This window comes from Tachypleus tridentatus, chromosome 4 (assembly GCF_004210375.1).
Source record: "Tachypleus tridentatus isolate NWPU-2018 chromosome 4, ASM421037v1, whole genome shotgun sequence".
Lineage (NCBI taxonomy): Eukaryota > Metazoa > Arthropoda > Merostomata > Xiphosura > Limulidae > Tachypleus > Tachypleus tridentatus.
In genome coordinates this window covers 81,695,030-81,716,652 of record NC_134828.1, presented here as the reverse complement: position 1 = coordinate 81,716,652, position 21,623 = coordinate 81,695,030, and the positions used below count along the sequence as shown (strand labels likewise).

At 34.2% G+C, this 21,623-nt stretch overlaps 1 protein-coding gene across 7 annotated transcripts in view; it reads right to left on the bottom strand.

The window, feature by feature from the left end:
* The window catches only part of LOC143249549 (uncharacterized), a 103,545-nt gene extending 82,542 nt beyond the window's left edge, over positions 1-21,003 (bottom strand). For 2 of the 7 annotated variants that reach the window (XM_076499582.1, XM_076499586.1), the window contains exons 1-3: positions 20,933-21,003; positions 18,413-18,506; positions 16,297-16,555 (exon numbers count right to left, since the gene is read on the bottom strand). In XM_076499582.1, coding sequence (XP_076355697.1) covers positions 16,297-16,413 — 117 coding nt within the window. In that variant the 5' untranslated portion in view covers positions 16,414-16,555; positions 18,413-18,506; positions 20,933-21,003. Of the gene's footprint in view, positions 1-16,296; positions 16,556-17,747; positions 17,890-18,412; positions 18,507-20,619 lie in introns of all 7 variants that reach the window. The other 5 variants (XM_076499587.1, XM_076499589.1, XM_076499585.1 and 2 more) reach the window with 4 other exon arrangements.
* Between the last annotated feature and the right edge of the window lie 620 nt (positions 21,004-21,623).

Here is a 21,623-nt window from a genome sequence, read left to right as displayed (position 1 = left end):
TTCAATAAAAGATAAATTAAATTAATGGGTAAATACCTGTGAAACCGATGGTCTATCAAGTAAAATTTCTGATGATCTGTTGTAACTTGAAATCAACGTGGTTGTCTAATCTTCGTCAAAACTCAAGATAGAATGGCATTACACAGGGAGCGGCAATACAGCGCATGAGTTTCAGTGCATTCAGTACGTTGCTATGGGATGTATGACACATACTTCCGTCTTAATGAAGACGTTGAGTTCTACAGATCTATGTCTCTTTGATGTTAATTGTTAAACAACAAGGACGATTGTGTTTTCCATATTTTATGAATATATGTAGGTAACAATATTGGGGGGCTGAGGGGGAGCTTAGCTCATTTATGGGGGGGCTCAAGCCACCCCTTGGCGCCGCCACTAATCTTCCTGCCAAATAACCGCTGGTAACCGAACAACTCTTAAATCTTAAAAAAAAATGTATGAGAATATATGTTAAGAAATTAGGTCGAAAGATCGGAAATAACATTTCTCTCGCAGAACTTAAGGTTTCATTCATCTGATTAGAATAATGAACAAATTATTAAACCTTCTGGTTTGTTGTAATATACCAAATTAGTTAAGTAAAGAAAAAGCCCAGCATGGCAGGTGGGTTAAGGCGTTCGACTCGTAATCTGTCGGTCGCGGGTTCGAATGCCCGTCGCACCAAACCTGCTTGCCTTTTCAACCGTGGGAACGTTATAATGTAAGGGTCAATCCCACTATTTGTTGATAAAAGAGTAGTCCAAGAGTTGGCGGTGGGTGATAATGACTAGCTGCCTTCCTTCTAGTCTTAAATTGCTAAATTAATTGTATCCACGAGAAGTACATTGCCTTTCCTCTAGTCTTACACTGCTAAATTAGGGATGGCTAGCGCAAATAGCCCTCGAGTAGCTTAGCGCAAAATTCAGAAAAAAAAAACAAGTAAAGGAAACAAAATAGCAAGTCGGTAATTAAACGTTACTTTAGCTTTGGAAGTAGATACCTAACGACTGATTATAATAAAGATAATCGACAGCCAGTGGAAGAATCGTTTAATATCCAAACAACACATGTACTTTGTAACGGGACAGAAAACACTGAAGAAAAGTAATTATATGTATAACTTTGTTCCATAAACGTTGGTTATTTTGGTCTTTATTGTAATTTCCGTGTTTTTCAGTCTAACTTTTCACGCTGTATTTACATCGTTTATTGCCGTTTAATAGACTTAAAAAAACTCTTCGTTCTCGGTCATTAGATGACAAGCAGCTATTAATTTGTCACGTACCCTGACTTTGACTCTTGTTTGGCTTTAGTGTCACAATTTTCTTTTTTTCTGCATGACATACCAATGTTGCTTCAACGGTGCATTAGCGACGGCTGTGTTCAGTAGAGTACGATGGCGGTTAGCGCTTAATAGCGCATGGTGACAGTCACTAGTGTACAGTGGAAGGCAGAGGATATTAATCCAGTAGTGTGTGGTGCCTGTCAGTGATGTATTACGGCAGTTGAGGCTAATACTTCAATAGCGTATGGTGGTATACAGGGGGTGGTAGTTCAATACGTATGGTAGTGATTAAGAATTAATAGTTCAGTAAGTACGGTGGCGACTATAGAGGATTAATTCAATAGCATACGATGGCGATTAGGTACTAACAAGTTAGTACGCACAGTGGCAGTTAGAGGGTAATAGCTCAGCAGTGTAGTGTATGGAGCACTAAAGGGCAATAGGTCAGTATTATATAGGTAGATGTACGTTGTTTTGTTTCAGGTAATAATACAGGTTCATGCTCCACATGAAAACTTAGTTTGTCAAGGTCATGTGGTGTACGATCGTTTTCCAGGTTAAAGGTCAGTGAATATACAGTAATATTTCAGCGGTTTGGTTTGAGTTTCGCGCAAAGGTCCATGAGAGCTATTTGCACTAGTTATCCCTATCTTAGCAGCAAAAGACTAGAGGGAAGACAGCTAATCACCGCCATCTACCGCCGACTCTTGGGCTACTCTTTAAACAATGAATAGTGGGATTGATCGTCATCATGCCTCACAGTTGAATAGATGAGCAAGTTTGGTGGGACGGGAATTCGAATCCGCGACCTTCAGATTGCAAGTCAAGCGCCCTAACCATATGGACAAGCCTGGCCATAAATCAATGAACTTGGAGTTCATATAATATGAATAAATGTTTGCTCTTCCAATAAAAACTTCAAAAACCAAGGCATAGCGGCAAAAACAATAACAACTATACTAGAAATATACACAGCTTGTGTACGTTTAGAAATTTAGACCGATTTAATTACGCTAATATATTTTCCCTCTTTTACTTGCACGTGACAACGTTATCAGTGCATGTATTTTATTTTATTATTTTGGGGCCATAATAACGACATCACATGCTGAATTATCAATGAAAACCTGTTTAAAACCGGGGGTAAAACAGAATATTTTACCTGAAAATAAGAAATGTTACAAATATATCTTCAGTAACCTTGTAGTTAAAGTCTTCTTTCAGTTCTTATAATTTTGTGTATCAATGAACTACTGAATATCAAATGACCAGTTCTGACGCTAATTATAACAAATACATCTGATTCATTAGAATATTCTATGCATACATAAGCAGACAAGCTTGTTATTGTTACTGTAGATTTTAGTTTCTAACCCAGGTGTTCAGAGTTTCAAAATATTGTATTTCTACTGAATTCCCTAACCAAATAAGAGTCAAAGAAGTACAAGAAAGCGACCAATAGTACCTTATACAACACAATGAGAAAACTTTTATATGAGCACGTTTAAATTACAAATTATATATTATCTTAGTGAGTTAAAGCTCCCTTCTATTCAGATCTACTCACTGAATTCAAAACAGTTTTATTTAAAGCTGCGTCAGTAATTTGTAATTCTTACGAAGTCAAAACTTCAGGCAATTCATATTCAAGTTGGTATTGTGTACTCTTGACGAAGTTAAACCTCCTTGTAAAGCAGTTTCATCTGTGAGGTGTAATTCTCAAGTGGATTAGACATTATTCGCGTTTGATTGGCGACTTATAGCCTTGGCGAACGTATAAAAACAACGTTCCATCCATGTTTAATCTAACACGAATAGTAAGTAATTCACTACCTCCTTCCTCGAGAACCAACAACCATGCTGCAATAATCAAAGTCCGAGAACTCACTCGTGTATGTGTGTGAGCTTTCTGCAAGTTTGTTTGTGTGTTTGTTTTTGAATTTCGCTCAAAGCTACACGAGGACTATCTGCGCTAGCCATTCCTAATTTAGCAGTGAAAGACTAGAGGGAATGCAGCTAGTCATCACCAACCCCCGCCAACTTTTGGGCTACTCTTTTACCAACGAATAATGGGATTGACCGTAACATCATACTGCCCTCACGACAAAAAGAACGAGCATGTTTGGTGGGACGGTGATTCAAACCCGCGATCCTCGGATTACGAGTCGAGTGCCTCAACCACCTGGCCTTTAATAAGGAAGGATATAATAAGGATATTACATCCAAGAGTACTGTTATTTATCTTAACATTCATAATATGCGAAATCATGTTCTTCCGGGGCCAAAACTGAAATACCAATATTCTAATTATGAACACAATAATACAATTAAAATAAATATTAATATTTATTATGTTATAATAAATAACATATATATATGTCTATAATAAAATAGACATAAACCATCATTAATAAACACTACATATTATATACTGTTGGAGAGAGTAAATTGTGACTAAATGAGAGGGCGAGAACATTTTGTTTTGTATTTTATGGACAGTATCATAGAATTAGAAGAAGAAAAAAGTGCTGGGAAAACGGGTCATAAAGGACCGAAAGTGTTCAACAACAACACTCCTAAAATTATACTCTCACGTATGTAACAATTATTTCACACTTATAAGCACAAAGGCAAATTTCTAACATTTTCAGATGGAGGATATAACACTACAACCATTTTCAAATTTCAACCTACATTCTCAATTTTGACAAATACAACCACATTTTCTGTACTGTGTTTAAATTACACTGATCCTCGATTTGGCTAGCACACTAATTTGGCAGTCTATGAGTACGAAACTACGAGTACACACAAAGCACGTTGAGGTTTTGGCTCTTACCATGACTCCCTGTAATCAGCTAAACTATTGGTAAACCCACTTATTAGTTCTTGTACTGTAGTAATACGTCTCCTGCCATTCGTGTTGACAAGTAGGCAGAGAAAGTAATTATAGTTTTTACTGGTCTGTCCAAGGCAGCAGCAATGTTGTTAAGCCTCTAAGTTTTTTGTTCATCTTTAATGAATTACTTTTCAAGGCTTCGCTAAATATGTCGCCATTTCACAATGGCAGTAACAGGTTAAGTGCATATTTTTCATATAAATAGCAAACATTAGTGTTCCTTTCTTTCTACAAAAGTCTGGACTCACCGTGCCTTCGGTCGAGATTGTGATTAAGAGTAGCGGCAAGTAATATCAGTTACATGCTGAAGTTTCATTCCAGTTATCTGTTATTTCATGAACCAGCGTTGCTCTCTTACTTTTTACTGTAACAATTAGCCCATTTGTAACTGCTGGCTTGTCTAAGAAGACAGTATCAAAATAATTGGCCAATGTCATAAGTTATAAGACAAGTTCCGATTCTTCATCTTTCGTAGTTTTGCCAATATCTGGGTTGTTTCTTAATTTACTATCAAAGGCGCTCGCAGAATATATAACAGGGGGGCAAGATTACAAAATTATATCACCGCTATAAGACTGCTACCCTTTAAATGTTGCTTATATATAATGCGGAAGAGGCAAATGTTCCGCCCCCCCCCCTCCTGCGTACACGTATGACTACTATAACATAAACATACCGGGCCTATCCAGTCACTGAAATATACGCTGGTTGTGCGCAATACTGGTTGGCTTCCTTTTCCTCTAAGGTTGGGTGAGGGCACTGTTGTACTAAACTCATTAACGGGATGGCATACAACCATTGTTGTTGGAAGTGCAGGGAAATACTAAGTCAACTTAAGTCCTGCTAGTTTAATAAACACTAAGGAGTAAAACGTTGAAATATAAGTTGAAACTCATTTTATAAATAACAAAACTATTAGGAGCTTCAACATATCGTATAGTTCTGCTTCTTTGTGGCTTTGCTAAAAAAAAAAAAAAAAAAAAGAAAAGATGTTTCGGCTGCGACACACAGGGGTAATGTGCCGAACTACAATTCAATGAATTAACATACATTATTACCACGTGCGAAAGATGTAAAGTTTTGCGTATTTTGGTCGCACGAAGGTAGTGAAAGACTATGCAAACCAATGTAAATTTAATAATTTAGAATTAAATATGTATTACTACCAAATTTACAACTCCATTTATTAACTGTTATGAGTAGTTCTGACAAGTACGCTCTTCTTAAACTTGATCTATTATTTATTGTTATGAGAAAATTAAAACTTTATTTTTCTCAAAGTTTAATTTGCCATTGACGATATCAAACTGAAGTAGATTTTATACAAGTTTAATCCATGATCTATAGAGTAACGAAGTTAATACCTTGTTCATATATACAAGTTAATTATGCAATCCTGTAGTTAAAATGCTTGGGCACCAGCGGGGAGCTGGGGTTCACATGCGAGGAGATAGCATTCGTCCCAACCATTGAGTAAATGTCGCCATTTTTATCTACTTCTGCGACCGAAACCAAAATTTACTACCCTCGTTTTTGTGCTGTATAAGTATGTTTGTTTGAATTTCGCGCAAAGCTACACAATGGCTATCTGCGCAAGCCGTCCCTAATTTAGCAGTGTAAGACTAGTTTTATGCTGTGTAGTACACTATCAGAGTAGTTTACTATACATACTTGTTTCCTGCTTTCAGTTTTAGTATAGTTTAGTTGTATCATGTTTTTAATTACTACAATGTCAAATTAAGGGGGTTTCTTTCGTTCTTATATAGCCTAAAGTGGTCCAGTGGTCAGAGCAGCACATCATGGTTTTGTGGGTCAATCGCACGTGTTCTCTATGTCTTCGGTGTGTTATAAGGGTGAGAGCCAAAGCCCACTATTCGAATAGCTCACGAGTTGAACAGCCCTCTAGTCTCTCAGGTCAAAATTTAGAATAGCTAGTGCAAACAGTACGGAAAAGAAAGTGTGTTAACTTGTTAATAATGGAAACTGAGAACTGAATTAGCTTAGAAGTCATAACAACAAAATATTAACTTGTGAATGACAAAGAGGAAACAGCAAAAAAAGAGATCGTATGATTCCACATCCATGACGTTTACAATGAAAAAAATATTGTCTAGAAAAATGAAGACAGGTATTCGTTCAAAATGAAACAACGAAAAAAAACCGATAGAAACACAATGTAAGTTTGTTTTTTGAATTTCGCTCAAAGATACATGAGGGCCATCTGCGTCAGCCGTCCTTAATTTAGCAGTGTAAGACTAGAGGAAAAGCAGCTAGTCATCACCACCCACCGCAAACTCTTGGGCTTCTCTTTTACCAACGAATAATGGGATTGATCGTAACATTATAACGCCCCACGGCTGAAAGGTCGAACATGTTTGGTGCGACGGAGATTCGAACCTGCGACCCTCAGGTTACGAGTCGAGTGCCTTAACCCACCTGGCCATGCCGGGGCCGACTTGACATAATTTTACGTGGGATGAGTGCAAGGTTAACGAATGCATGATGGAATAGTTTATCGGAATAAGAATAGTACAGAATAATAAAAGTGGATATAATACATTGTTTTATCTAACTATATTAGTCAGCTCATAAGTAATTAAGTAGGCACAAAACAAATTAATAAAAATAAGATAATTAACATACATTTAATTTTTGAAAAGTTAAATAAGACATCGAGAAATAACAGCGACGACATTTAACTAACAAATATATTTTATTCGTCATTAATTATTCTGTAAAATGTACAGAATGTCAGCTAAACAATAAATATATGAAACAGAATTTTTAAAAAATACAACAAATGTTTAAAAACTTTCATAAGAAAAAACTGAATGCACTCAGTACTACATGTAAAACGGAAGTATATAAAATTACTTTTATTCATATAAAAAGTATTGATTACATTATAAAAAAATGCTCCATTATACTGCAGTTTGATCTGTGATGTAGAGTTGTGATGTACTTAAAACAGCTCTTGGCGGGCTAGAGATGGCCTACTGTTTAGAGTCCATGATGCACGTGCTGTTGTCGGGGTGTTTGTGTGTGTGAATGGTACTCCGCCATTATTAGGTTAGAGTAGCCCAAGAGTTGGCGTTGGGTGCTGCTGACTCGCTACCTTACTTCTAGCCTATCAGTTCAAGCGTTCATTGGAAGCTTTATGTGTAATTTGAACAGTTAATAAACTCACTGAAATAACGTTGCTATGACGATATCACTATATATATATATCTACACGCATCAGGTTTTTTTATAGTATGGAGTTTATCCCAAACTGTGTGTGTGTGTGTAAAAATATTTGTGCAATTCAAAATTCACCTATATAAATAGGTTTAAGTAGATAAATATTTAAAACAAACATAGTTGAGATTATAAAATTCCATTCCAGAACTGATAAATAAATGTATTTATTAGAATATTCATCATTTTTTGTATTATTTGTTACTAGACCTGTATATATATATATATATATGAGGTACAATAAGGCGTCATGTGTTAAAAATGAAGTTAAAATATAATTGTGCAGTTGAAAAAAGTCCTTAGGAAAAACTCTGACACGTATTACTCTGCCTCAGTAACAAACAACTCAATAAACTAGTTAATTTTTAACTTTATAGGAAATTGTGAACGTTTATTTACATTTGATGAACCACAGCAATGTCCAGATGGCACTGTACGAACATAGAAACCTAAATATGTAAGGCAGCACAATGTCGTGTAATTGTTGACAAACTACATAATTTCTGTATTTCTAAAACTGACACTGGAACAAGACGTCTTGTAGGATATAATTTAGTAATATATCAATTAATTATAATGCGCAGCGTTAATTAAGCTGACATATAAGCAGCCAAATATGGCTTTAACATTGGCTTATAGTAATTATATTACGTTTGTCATTAGCATAAATTTTAAACAAGTTATTTTTGTTTTAGAATATCAGATTATTCGGGTACGTTGAGCTGCTCAGTAAAGATTTTAGCTTTTTTTTTTCACGTTTTCATAATTTACGCCAGCTTCAAAGATCACATGCACTGTCACAAGAAAAGCTTTTAATCGCCACAAATGTTTTAAGTTTCAACTACCTAAAAGGTAAAAGTGTCAGAAGAAAATACTTAAACGTTGATTAGTTCCAATAAAACTAACGATATATTAGCACCGAAGTTCACATTAAAGACACCAATTACTTTTATTTAGGGAATGAATGAACTTTTGTTACTTTTGTGTAAATATCATCTAATACGATTTCAACGATTTTCAGAGACGTTTCTAATGGTAGAATTTCATAATAAATGTAACGGTGATATATTTCACACAAAGACAGAAATATATTATCAAACATTTCTCCATCTATCTGTCTAGAATCCAGCCATCCATCTATCTTAAATTAGACCAATGATTAATATGAACAATGACACATGAGTATACACGAGAGCTGATAAACAGTTCTAACGCTTCTGGTGGTTGTTAAGCGATAAGTCTGTTAGCGCAAAGCGATAAAAATCGGGTTTCGATACATGTAGTGGGCAGATAACCGAAAGTCTATTTATCAGCTTTGCGCTAAGTAAGTAACAGTCAAATAACTTTTAGGCAGAAAAACACATAAAACATATAGAAATAAGTAGCTCTAGAAACAAAGTATGGGTTATAAATTACAATGACAACGAGGTATCTTAAATCAGCATCATACGTCATGAACTTCCTGTCATCAGTCTTTCAGAGACGTAATTGATACTTTCCACTCGACAAACTGAAAGACGATCTTTGCGGTCTTCACAGCAAAGAACGAACAGTCGATAGGTAAGCCTACACGATATAAAGTACTAAACAATCCGATAAATGCCTATGTTTATACCCCCTGTCTTTTCATGTATTCTATCGTATGTCATATGGAATTCTGAACTTAAATAAACTCTTGGATAAGAGTACAGTATCACGTTATGCATTCGTTTGAGATATTAAATTTGCTATACACATATGTCTGTACATACGTGGAGAACAAACGTTGGTACTATTAGCATTATCTACTAATTTTGTTTTCTGTCATTTCTCGTCAACCAATCAACGAAAACATAATATCGGTATTTGAGAAAAGAACCCTTATGTTGTATCTATTAAAAACTATGAAAATAAGGTTAAAACCATTAAGTTCACATGGCAGACTGATTATAATAAACTCAGCACTTGGCATGAAAATAAATAAAACTATCTCTGTAGTCTACAAAATGGAAATTACGAAGTTTTGTGCTTATTTTAAAAGCAGTGCAGTAGTATTTTAGGGCTGTATTAGATACACCTTATTCCTATCCAGTTCGTAATCTTGTGGTGTCAAATTTCACAGAATTTAAGAAAAATGGTTTCCGTTACATGATATGAAACAAGATAATTAAAAATTGTTTATTTAAAAGGGGTAATAGAGATCGTTAAAATTACAGAAAAATGTTGAACCAAAATACAATGATTATATTTTTAAGTCTACAAATAGGGACTATAAACAAACTAGATTGGAAATAATGTCTATGTAGTTTCTCAAATTAGGCATGTGTAGATTGTATCAATTTTAGTGGAGTCAACATTGGAATTTCCAGCTTAAGAAAATAATGTAGACACTACTTTCAGCATATTTTGTTCTTTTCTATAGTCCCTAGTTGTAAACTTTGCATTTTGATTCAACTTGTCTCTGTAGTTTTATGACGATTATATCCCTCTTTTCTAAATTAATAATTTTTAATTACCATGTTTCTGAAATTTTTAATGTCTATTTATGGGAAATACATTTTAAACAAAGTACATGCATATGTATTCATTTGAATGTTACACGTTTTTCAATAATTTACTGGTGCAGTTTTGTTTTTTGTGTGCACACTCAACCATTATTTACTGAGACAGGTAGTTTTGTATCAGAGGTTTCGTGTAAACATACGTTTACCAAGCGAAGTACGAAAATCAACAGATTAAATCACCACCCGTAATAGTAGAGAAATCTACTATGATGATTATCTATTATTAGAAAAGTGAAATAGTCTCAGGAAACCATGTAGAAGCAAAGTACAACAATGAACTCCAGAAATTATGAACCCTCAACGTGGTACTTTCCAATTAATGCTCCATAAGTTGCACAAGTAATTTTCCAATTAAAGTGCATAAGTCAAACACTCGATTTTTTCAACAGTGAAAAGTCAAAGACTTCAAAAAATTATTCAAGATAGAAGAACGAAAACGCTTGAGCTAATTAAAAACCTATTCTATTACATATTCAATACTACATTCATTATTACTGTCTAGATTTCAATAAAATATTCGTAGCCATTTTTTTTTTGTAGCGGGCTTGTAAAACTATAATCAATAATATAAGACTAAAGACAGTTATAAACATGTACGTTATTTAGTCAACTAAAACGTTTAAGCATTTCCGACTAATATAACGGAGCTTAAATGGTTTTGAAAAGCTTATGTTGGTAGTGAAGTACTTATAAAATATTTTAGGGTGGAAATCACGACTTTCAAGAATTAACTTTAAAATAGATCTAGAGCCTTCGCAGGAATTTGTTTGGTAGCTGTGTAAAGATTTTGACGCAATGTAGCCATTTTTGCTTCGGTACTTGAATTACTTCATGTCTTTCGATATTAAAATTTAATGTTGCATTGTAAAATGTGTACTTTAATATTATTGCAGTTGGAAGCTACATATTCCTTATTGTTGGTATTACTTTATCATAACTTCATGGTCATGTTAGGATAGGCATCAATGTAGAGTAACTACAAGCGCAGAGCTTAAGTACAAGGAAATACATGTCGAGTCAAAACATTGACTATTTTGTTCTCGTGCATTTAACAGTGTTATATTACATTTTAAAGTTGAAAGTCATGTATCATCCCCATATTCTTGTTTGTATTCTTTTTTTTGTCACTACCATCTCTGGATCATATTAAATTTTAAAAAAATATTTTTAATTACTTGTCGTAACAACTTAATCTACTTTGAGTGCAAACTCGCAAAGAGTTACTCGGGTATTCAAACAGTTACCGTATTTCCCGGCGTCGAAGCGCTGTTAAAGACAGTCCCCCATTTTGATTAGCTAAATTTTGAAAAAAATAATAAATATGAGAATAAGGTCCAGCACTTCCACCGATATTACCAAGATGTTTAGTGACACTTCCACCGATATTACCAAGATGTTTAGTGACACTTCCACCGATCTTACCAAGATGTTTAGTGACACTTCCAATATCTTACCAAGATGTTAAGTGACACTTCCACCGATCTTACCAAGATGTTAAGTGACACTTCCACCGATCTTACCAGGATGTTTAGTGACACTTCCACCAATCTTACCAGAATGTTTAGTGACACTTCCACCAATCTTACCAAGATGTTTCGTGGATTGTTTAGTGACTTATGGTACATAAATCCTCTTTTGTTTTTTTTTGTGAGCTATATGCTTATCATATTTACCTTTGAAAGTGTATACCTCATCACTAGGATATGTGTATTACTACCGGTAGTAACGTTATACTAAGCCTGTTCTAGGAGTGCCTTTTCTTCAGAAGCCATAATATGGTCTATGTTAAAAAAGAACTGATTCAACTGAACTGTTACAGAGAACTCCTACAAAGAGCAGGTCTGTGTTTGAAATCGTTACACAACAACTGAACAGAATGGTCTGAACGGAACCAAAACAAACTTAAGATATTTTTGCAAATGGCTGCCGTTACCGGGTAGTGTTTCCGCAGTTTATTTTTCATGTGTTACCTTATGTTACCTTAATATCAAGATCATTTGAGGTAAGTAAAAGTGTCATTATTTGATGGAAAACAGACAAATTAGTCCTTCGACTGGTTTACCTTAGCCCACTGCGGAAGCGCCAATGAATTTTGTGATCATTTATGATTATCTTGTTTATTTATTCGTTATTTACTACAAAGTGTATGTCTTTTTAATTTCGCGCAAAGCTACACGAGATCTATTTGCGCAAGCCGTCTCTAATTTAGTAGTGGACGACTAGAAGGAAGACAGCTAGTCATCACCACCCACTGCCAACTCTTGGGTTACTCTTTTACTAACGAATAGTGTGATTGACAGTAACATTATAACGTCCCTCACGGCTAAAAGGGCGACCATGTTTGGTGTGCTGGGGATTCGAACCCACGACCCTGAGATTACGACTCGAGTGCCTTAACCACTTGGCCATGCCAAACAATTACAACGTAGCTTATACATTTCATTCTGGGTCATACAGAGGGGCTTGGATTACTGTCTAGCATTGAAACGCTTCCTCTAGGCTTAGGTTAAGGCCTATGAGCAATATAATCTTCGGCCTGGAAGACGCAGGGTAAATTTTTGAGTCTTATTTTGGGTCTTCGGCACCGGGAAATACGGTAACTACTTTTTTCACATGAATTAGTGTTAAAGTCACAGAGTCCTGTGGATTTTATTCATGACTAATGTAATACAACTGAATATATTATAACATCAGACTATTTAAGTGAGGTCTTAAAGAAGCAGATTAGTTGCTTTGTCAATGAAGAAAATTTATGCTATGTTACAATAACTCTAATATAGCATGGACCTGCTGAAAATTATTCATAATGATTCTCAAAATGCAAAGAATTATAAACTATTGTAGCACATAAAATGAGCTAGGCCTTTCGATTATTTATGATAATCAGATTTGCAATATTTCAAATATCAACTCTGTATTTTTGTTTTCATAAACAAGTTATCATATATCTGTCCGAAAAAGAAATAATGTTAGAAACCGGCTCCCTGGTGGTTCAGCTGTAAATTTACGGACTTATGACGCTAAAATTCGAGGTTCTATCCTTGCTGTGGGCAGCGCAGAGAGTTCATTGTGTGGGAATGCGCGTTAAACGAATTTAAACATGGTTTTAGCGCTCTCTATCAACTCATTCCACCAATGTTCTAATTTTATACTGCGCTTATCTAGTTCTTGTTTCACCTGTTATTTTTACATCAATCGAGTTTTTAAACAACAGACACTTCGCATCGTTTGTGGCATTTACTCTCTTTTTTGTTTATAGAAATTTACATGGTTACAAAGTATGTTCATAGACAAGAAGTAAACAAACTTAGGATAGTTTATAAAGGAGTATTTGCTTATTGAATTATGCTCAGAGGTGCTCGAAGACTATCTGCATTAGCCGTCCATAATTTTAAAGTGGTAGATTAAAGTGAAAACAGATGATTAACATCACCCACCATCAACTCTTAAGCTACTCTTGTCAGGCTAAATAGTGGCTATTCACCATCAATCTTATAAAGCACGTATGGTCTCAAAGTGCAGAGCAGGCTTTTATTTATTTTTTGCAGTTGTACCACAGTACCACAGTTACATCATCCAACAGGCTAACTATTAGAACGCGTTCGTTCCGTTCACAGAGGTACGAAAATATCCAAATACCGCAGACCTAAGTATGCAAAATATTTTTCGCTCTTGTATTTGCCGGTTTCTTACTTTAGAAACATTTCTTACGAGACAAACGTAAAAGTGAACGTGAGACAAATAAATGAGTAGACTACGTCTGGAAGTCACGTGGCTCGTCTTTGGCGCCGTTAGAGACGAAACCAGTTTGGTTGTTGTTTACAGGTAGAACAAAATAACGGGAACGTGTTTTAAATAACTAGCACCAGAGCCAACATAGTTTCGTGTGAAAAAAAAAACTTTCAAAATATCTCGGGCTTTTCTTTTCCTACTTACAGACTCCCATTGCAATGATGTCAAGCTCATGAACATAGGTGTGCAAATCAATCCTAATCACAATTTACTTCACTGTATGTAGTAAAGTCGTAAAATTTATTGGTTATAAATATCGCACGTGTGATGTCGAATTATCATGACGAATTTGTGGCTTGTATTCAAACAATGTTGTATTACGGTAGTATAACTTACGTAAAAACGAGATATTTATGGAAATCAAACTATGCGTTATGGTCCTAAAACAAATACAGTTACTCAGTTAGTGTGTGTATGTGTTTTATATACAAATCACGAAGCAATCACGATTCAGTGACTATTCCGTTAAGGTATACTCATAAGCCATGTTCGTTTGGCCTGTATCTTGGCTGAAATACTGCTCGAAGCCACTACACCTTCGTATTATTGCCTGCTAGCGTCTATATTCAATACAGTTGTAAACTTAAAATAAATCATTATAATCATACACGTGTAACAGCAGAAAACAACACATTTATTCAAGTAGATAAAGACTTTTGTAAATACAGCTTTGAAAGTGTTTGGATAAAAGTTTCTATTTTCTCTTGTTCTAAACATTTTTACAACTACCACTATGCAGGTCCTCTTGCCCCCCTCCCCAGTGGCTCAGCGGTATGTCTGCGGACTTACAACGCTAAAAACCTGGTTTCGATACCCGTGGTGGGCAAAGCACAGATAGCCCATCGCATAGCTTTGTGCTTATTCAAAACAACAACTATGCAGGTCTTCTTAAACGTTCAGAAGCCCGCGCCACTTCTATCTTTTGACATCTATTTTTTTTACTTAGAGCAAAAATAAATAATGATGGCACATAAGATAATAATTAGCCCAAAAGAAGATTGACACATAAGTTGAATATTTTTGAAGATATATTTATTAATATTATTTAATATTTATTAAATGTTTTTCTATCTCTTGTTTGTGTATAAAAACAAGCTAGGAAACCTTACAAATGCAAAACATAACTGTCTAAATATGAGGCCCCCTTTGAGCTTGAGGCCTGGATCAATGAATCTCCTGCCTTCCCCCACCATAACTGGCCTTACCATTACGATACATAATAACTTAACTTATGCTACTCAGTCTTACCCATGTAATGGGTAAAACAGATCTCTAATCAAACCCCGTGATGTATGTAGCAAGTAACAGGTCTACACTGATACAAAACTTGGAATTCAAAGTGGTTGCCTAAACTTCAGTTACCTTTTCAAAAATGTTTGTTTTTGAATTTCGCACAAAGCTACACGAGGACTATCTGCGCTAGCCGTCCCTAATTTAGCAGTGTAAGACTAGAAGGAAGGCAGGTAGTCATCACCACCCATCGCCAACTTTTGAGCTACTCTTTTACAAACGAATAGTAAGATTGACCATAACATTATAACGCCCCCACGGCTGAAAGGGCGAGTATGTTTGGTACGACGGGGATTCGAACCCGCGACATTCGGCTTACAAGTCGAGTGCCTTAACCACCTGACCATGCGGGTCAGTTAATATTGTATATATATTCTTTCCGTGCTATCCATATTGCCGTAATAGATTTTATTATATGTTTACTCTGTAAGATATACAGGTTAGAATATTTTATATACAAGTTCACACACAAGAAGGGCTATCTTTTACACTTCGTGAAGCGTCTCTAGAAATCGTACAACCAACTAATGGGAGGTAAGTCTCCAATGTTTGTCACTTTGCTCATTTAAAAAAAAAAGAAAGAGAAAGGACAGCATTACAGTAAGTAGACTCAGATGTTAGTGTAACAATTAGTCAAGTAAAAACTCTGCAACAGCTGGTAAATGACAGACGACATAGCATTAAACGTAACTAATGACGTACCATATCAACATTCTACCAGTAGTCCTTTAAATAAGAGAACAGCGCATATATGAAACAATATTGTTGAGGATACGTGTGAGGATACAACTAAAATTTATTAAGAAGCTCAAGAATAATAGGTTGTTTGTTATTAAGTACAAAGGTACTAAAAGTACTTATCTGTGCTCTGCCCACCACCGGTTTCTAGTAGTAATGTCCACAGACATATTACACTGTGCCACTAGAGGGCAGCTCAAGAGTAAACAATCCTTCATATCACTACCCAATGTCCCCCGCTAGTACAGCAGTAAATCCACGGATTTACAACGCTAAAATCAGAGGTTCGATTCTCTTCGGTGGACTCAGCAGATAGCCCAATGTGACTTTGTTATAAGAAAACAAACACACACACACTACCCACAAAGCGTATAAAGCACTAAACCTTATTAATCTTAACATTATAAACAATTTTGCATATTACATAAAAGTAACCCATTTATGACATTAGCAATTTCGATCTAATCGTTATGCTAATCCTGTTTTATTTTAAACTGAAAAAATATACAATATACCTTCAACTTTCTTAAGTAACCCGTCTTTACCACATCAGATTGTGTTTCGTAGTCCAGATTGGGCGTGAGGTGTTTTCTATTACTGGACTCTTTCCGTTTCAGTGACATCACTGACATGATCAAAATTGGCCTTTTTGAAACCTTCCAGATTTATGGAGAATTTTTACACATGATTCGTGCTCCCACATCCAGACTCAGTTTCACCATACGCTTTCGTGGAAACACAGAATACTGCAATCAATTATCACAACCGTTGTACCTACACAAGTAGACGATGACAGTTAAATCGGGAAGTTTATTGTACAAACAAACGATACTGTCTAGATAATTGATGTTAGCTACTGGAGTTGGATTGAATGAATTTAGTATAAATGTCGTATAAAACAACAACAATGTATTATATTACCTGATCCAATCGAAATTAAAATAATTAAACAACAACGTTGCCGATGAAATAGTTTTATATTAGCATTTATTGCATTAAAGATACGCACTACATAACATGTTCATGTTTTGTTAATCAAGCATAGAATTACTGCATATGATTTTCAATCATTTGCAAATTATACATTCACTGCTTCATTCTACTGAAGCTAAACTCTAGCAGGATTGAGTTTAAACGATTCAAATTATTCAGTTATTGAATAAGAAAATGGAGCTTAATTTTATTTCACATAAAGTCCAAAAAATTCTAAGCACCAAAGCTACGTGAAGCTACGAAAACGTTAGTTCTATTTTCGTGCATAGTGTCAACAAGCTATCTTTCTGCTAAATTAGTGATAAAGATGAATTTCTACCGAACTGAAAAAAAAAAAATCACAAACCAAATTTCATACTTGGTTGTGAACAGGGTGACAAATTTCAGTCAGATGCTGGCGCCTCTATGCAATATTTTTATAACTATAGAACCAAGTTGAAGAATGTCGATTTACAGTAGAAAAGAAAAGTAATCAAAGTCTTATTTAAACAAGTTTCTTAGAGGTCGTTATTTTTAACCAATAACCAGAAAGGTTATTTAATTATTGTTTAACACCAGTACGCCAAAAGTTTGTAACGGATTTAATGTTACACATTTATTTTCATATCTATGTTTGTTTTAGTTTAATATATATTTAGAAATGCATGTAACTTGTATTTTTCTAAAATGTATTGCGAAATTCTCGCCTTTCCTCTAAATTTGTAGAAGATTCTCAAATGTAGGAATCAACAATATATGTTTTACGAAAGCACTAGCGTGTCTCCAAATGTTGTTGCCAACTAAACTATCGAGAACCTCGCCTTAAAGCTTGTAGAAGAGAACCAATGCAACGCTGAGAGACGGTTTTATATTCTTGATTTGTTACAGTTAACATAGTATATACCTCGAAAGCCTTAACTGTGCTAAATGTTTATCAATCGGAAAACTACAGATATTTGACCAGGAACATTTGTATATTTCGAACATTACACACCGTTCAGCTTCAGAGAATTAACTTCGGACGTTAATATTTCCACAAGGACGTTAGATATCTTCTTCGGCAAAAAGTTAGCTTGTAAACCGAGTGAAGCCAGCCAAGAATAGAGTTAGCTAGCTTCCCGTCAAGTGAAATATATCTGTGTATGAACATAGAGTTAATTCATTCATCGTGAACTGTCAATAAAATACTCAGTTCCAGACCAGATAGAAGACTCAGTATTGTTTGTAAGTTTTAAAACTTGGGTATGTAAATCATTATTTATAAGAACTGTCTTTATAAGTTGTATTGTTGTTTGTATATTAAAATATATTTATGTAACGAAAGAAAATTGTGTCTATCAATCTTGTTGGCAAATATTATAAATTTGTTACATAACAGCATTCAGTTAACTTCTAAATTAAAATTTCCGCCTATCTGAAATCTTAATACGTAACATAATAAATCGTAGACTCGTCCGAGATAAATTAATAATAAGCAATTAGTTAAACAGCGTGTATTTAAAAAAATCGGATTAGTATCAAAAGAAAATTATCCATCACCGTCCAAGTTTCACTAATTATATATATATATATATAATATTCATTTTCGCAAAACGGTTTCAAGATTTTAAATACTACTAACTATTTAAGATATATTCAATATATATATAAATATCTTACCATGTCACAACGTCTTTTCGTGGTACAGACTTTATAGACAGGAAGGTAAAATCTTGTTACGGAATTGTGCTTCTACAAGACCTAAATCAGGTTGCTGAATGAAATGCAACATTTAAGATCTGAAGTCATTATAAATCAAGAATGAAATAAAACAAAAGTCATTCCAAAACGTTACTGTCTTCTGTAGTTAATTGTGTGTATATATATATATATCTTATCTATCTGTCCAAAAACGACTTACGGCAAATACAATTTACCCAATTAACAACAAAAAGTGATGTGACATAGCCTAATGGTAACAAAAAGGTAAATAAATTCGGTATAATTACGAACATGTTTCCATTTATCGTTGTTATATAAATATTAAATGTTAGAACAAATGGAGTTGTACGCGATATTTATAAATTCGTAATTTATTGAAGTGTATTGGTAAAAAAACTAAAACAGTTTTTATATTACATCCCAAGAGATTTATAAAATTGTTGTAACCATGTTTCAGGATATTTCTGTTTCTGTACTTTCTCACCCCCAGTGGTATGTCTCAGGACTTGTGTTAAAAATCAGGTTTCAATACTCGAGGTAGGTACAGCATAGATAACCCACACCATAGCTTTGCGCTTAGCAACAAGAATAATTTCTAATTTTTAAGTATTATTAGATACACACCCAAAATAATTTACTGGTCATTAAAATAACTGTCTACACACAGTAACTTAAACCTATATGCGACTGTCATATTTACTAATACAATTACAAGTTTGACAAGAACATCGAAACGTCCAAAACAATAGGAGAGAGCAATTGTAACTGAATAAAATTGTTTGACATTCAGTAAAAATGCTTTAAAATATTACTTAACTATTTCACACAATAGTAAATAACATGTTTGCTCTGTGTTACAAAATCGCAGTATCACGAGTTTGCTTTGTCATGAACATTTGATATTACGAATTTTTCGAAAATGAAGCGTTAAAGAAAAAAGATTGTTTATGTTTAATCATGCATGACTGAACAAAAAGCTCAACGTGTAAGTAATAAAATAGTCCAACGGGCTAATACACCGATGTGGACAGGCTACCTATACACCATTATATTTTAAGTTAGTATTTCAAGCAATGCGGAAGAAAGGAAAATATTCATATATATGTATTTAAAAAAATCAATTTAAGAATTGGTCTGAGGCTATTCAAGGAGCGTTTGTTTGGCTCAAAGCATAACACAAAACATACCCGTACAAAATTTGCACAGGGATTCCCAATAAAAGAGTATTAACAGACAAGTGTGTCTGATCCTAAAGTATCTACTGACACCTAGATGGCGGATGCACCAGAGCAGGAAATAAAACAATTAAATATAGTGTGCTCTACAAAAATAAATAAATAAACAATTTAACATTAAAGAGACTCTCTGTATTCAGAAGTTAAAAATCTAAAGTTAATTAGTCATTGTTAAAAATGTTTATGAAGATATAACACAAGAGGTTCGTTGTAATCTTCTCCACAAATACTTAGAAATAGTTAAGAAGAATAGTTAAGAATAGAAGTTAAGAATAGTTAAGAAGAGTAGAAGTGAAGGTTTTTGGCTAGGTATCTTAACAAAAAATTGATAATTTCAGTAGTCTTTCTAGTAAAACAAACTCGAATCGACTTATTATTAACACAAACCTTACCCCAAAAACTTTGCTTATAAGTTAATTACTGAAAGAAGATCAGTTAGTAAATACTAAACATTTTATGTTAATTACTAGAAGAAGATGAGACAGTAAATACTAAATATTTTATGTTAATTACTGGAAGAAGATGAGGCAGTAAATACTAAATATTTTATGTTAATTACTATAAGAAGATGAGGCAGTAAATACTAAATATTTTATGCTAATTACTGGAAGAAGATGAGGCAGTAAATACTAAATATTTTACGTTAATTACTAGAAAAAGATGCGGCAGTAAATACTAAATATTTTATGTTAATTACTGGTACAAGATGAGGTAGTAAATACTAAATATATTATGTACATAACCGAGTATTAGCGTTTGATTTCATGAGCTCATGGATTGGTAGTTTGTAGTTTAAACACTTACCTAGTTTCGTACTTTTGTGTTAAAATTACAAAAACAGCCTCAGAAAATTGGTACTAGCTGTCTTTTCGATTTTATACACGTTACTGAATATCGGTTTTTAAGCTATATTTTTAAATGATAACATACCACAGTTAAGTAAAACTTATTCGCATACATATCCAAAGCTCCACGTGGTGACTTTTTAGTCTGAGTGTCAATGCTACCGACGGTAAATTAGGCCAACGTGTACCGGTGCTTGCGGAAAACACATTGTGTCCGAAATCACATACATTCATTTTTGTTTCTTACAAAATACAAATTCTTATGCTACATTTTCAAAAAATTATATTAACCGCATGTTCGACCATTATTCGTTAATCCTAAATATTGTACATACTTAAACAGTTTGAAATAGATATAAAATAGTATTAATTGCAGTAGATTAAGAGGGATAACTTACACGCATGCGGCGTGTCCCACATGGAGTGCAAGCTCTACAAATGGTAGAACGACCCTGTCTTTACTGCGTGTGATCAAATTGTTTATTAGCACTGTTTCTTTGGTAAGACAACAGAGGGCAGGAAAATCCAATGCTAAAAGTTCCAACTGAACACGTTAAAAATTTAGAGAGAGAAAAAGAAGAAATAAACAACCAATAAACTCAAGTGTTAATTTATTACAACGTAAAATTTAAATGGTCAAGCTATGTAAAACATGTAACGCATAACAATCCTAAGTTATAATGCTATGTAGCTAAAATAAATAAATAATGTATTATCTCTGACTCTAGTGTATTAAAGGTGTTGAATATATTTCAGGACAGCTGGTATGGGTATTAACACTTTTACCAAACCTGAAGATGACCAAAAAAAGTTGAAACATTCTCTGATTTTTTTTGGTAAAAGTGTTAATACCCATACCAGCCATCTTGAGATACATTTTTACTTCAAGTTAGTTTTTCATCTTCATGAAAGGTATTGAATATTTAAAAGCCCTCCGGGAAAATGCCAGGGATAAATATTGAAACATATTTGAATGTAGTTTATTTTATCTTTTATTGACAAAAATAGTATTACTCACGAATGAGGATTTGTCGCATTGTAAAAAGATAATGTTTCATCTGCCCTTTGGAGCTATTTCCTCCGTTTTTA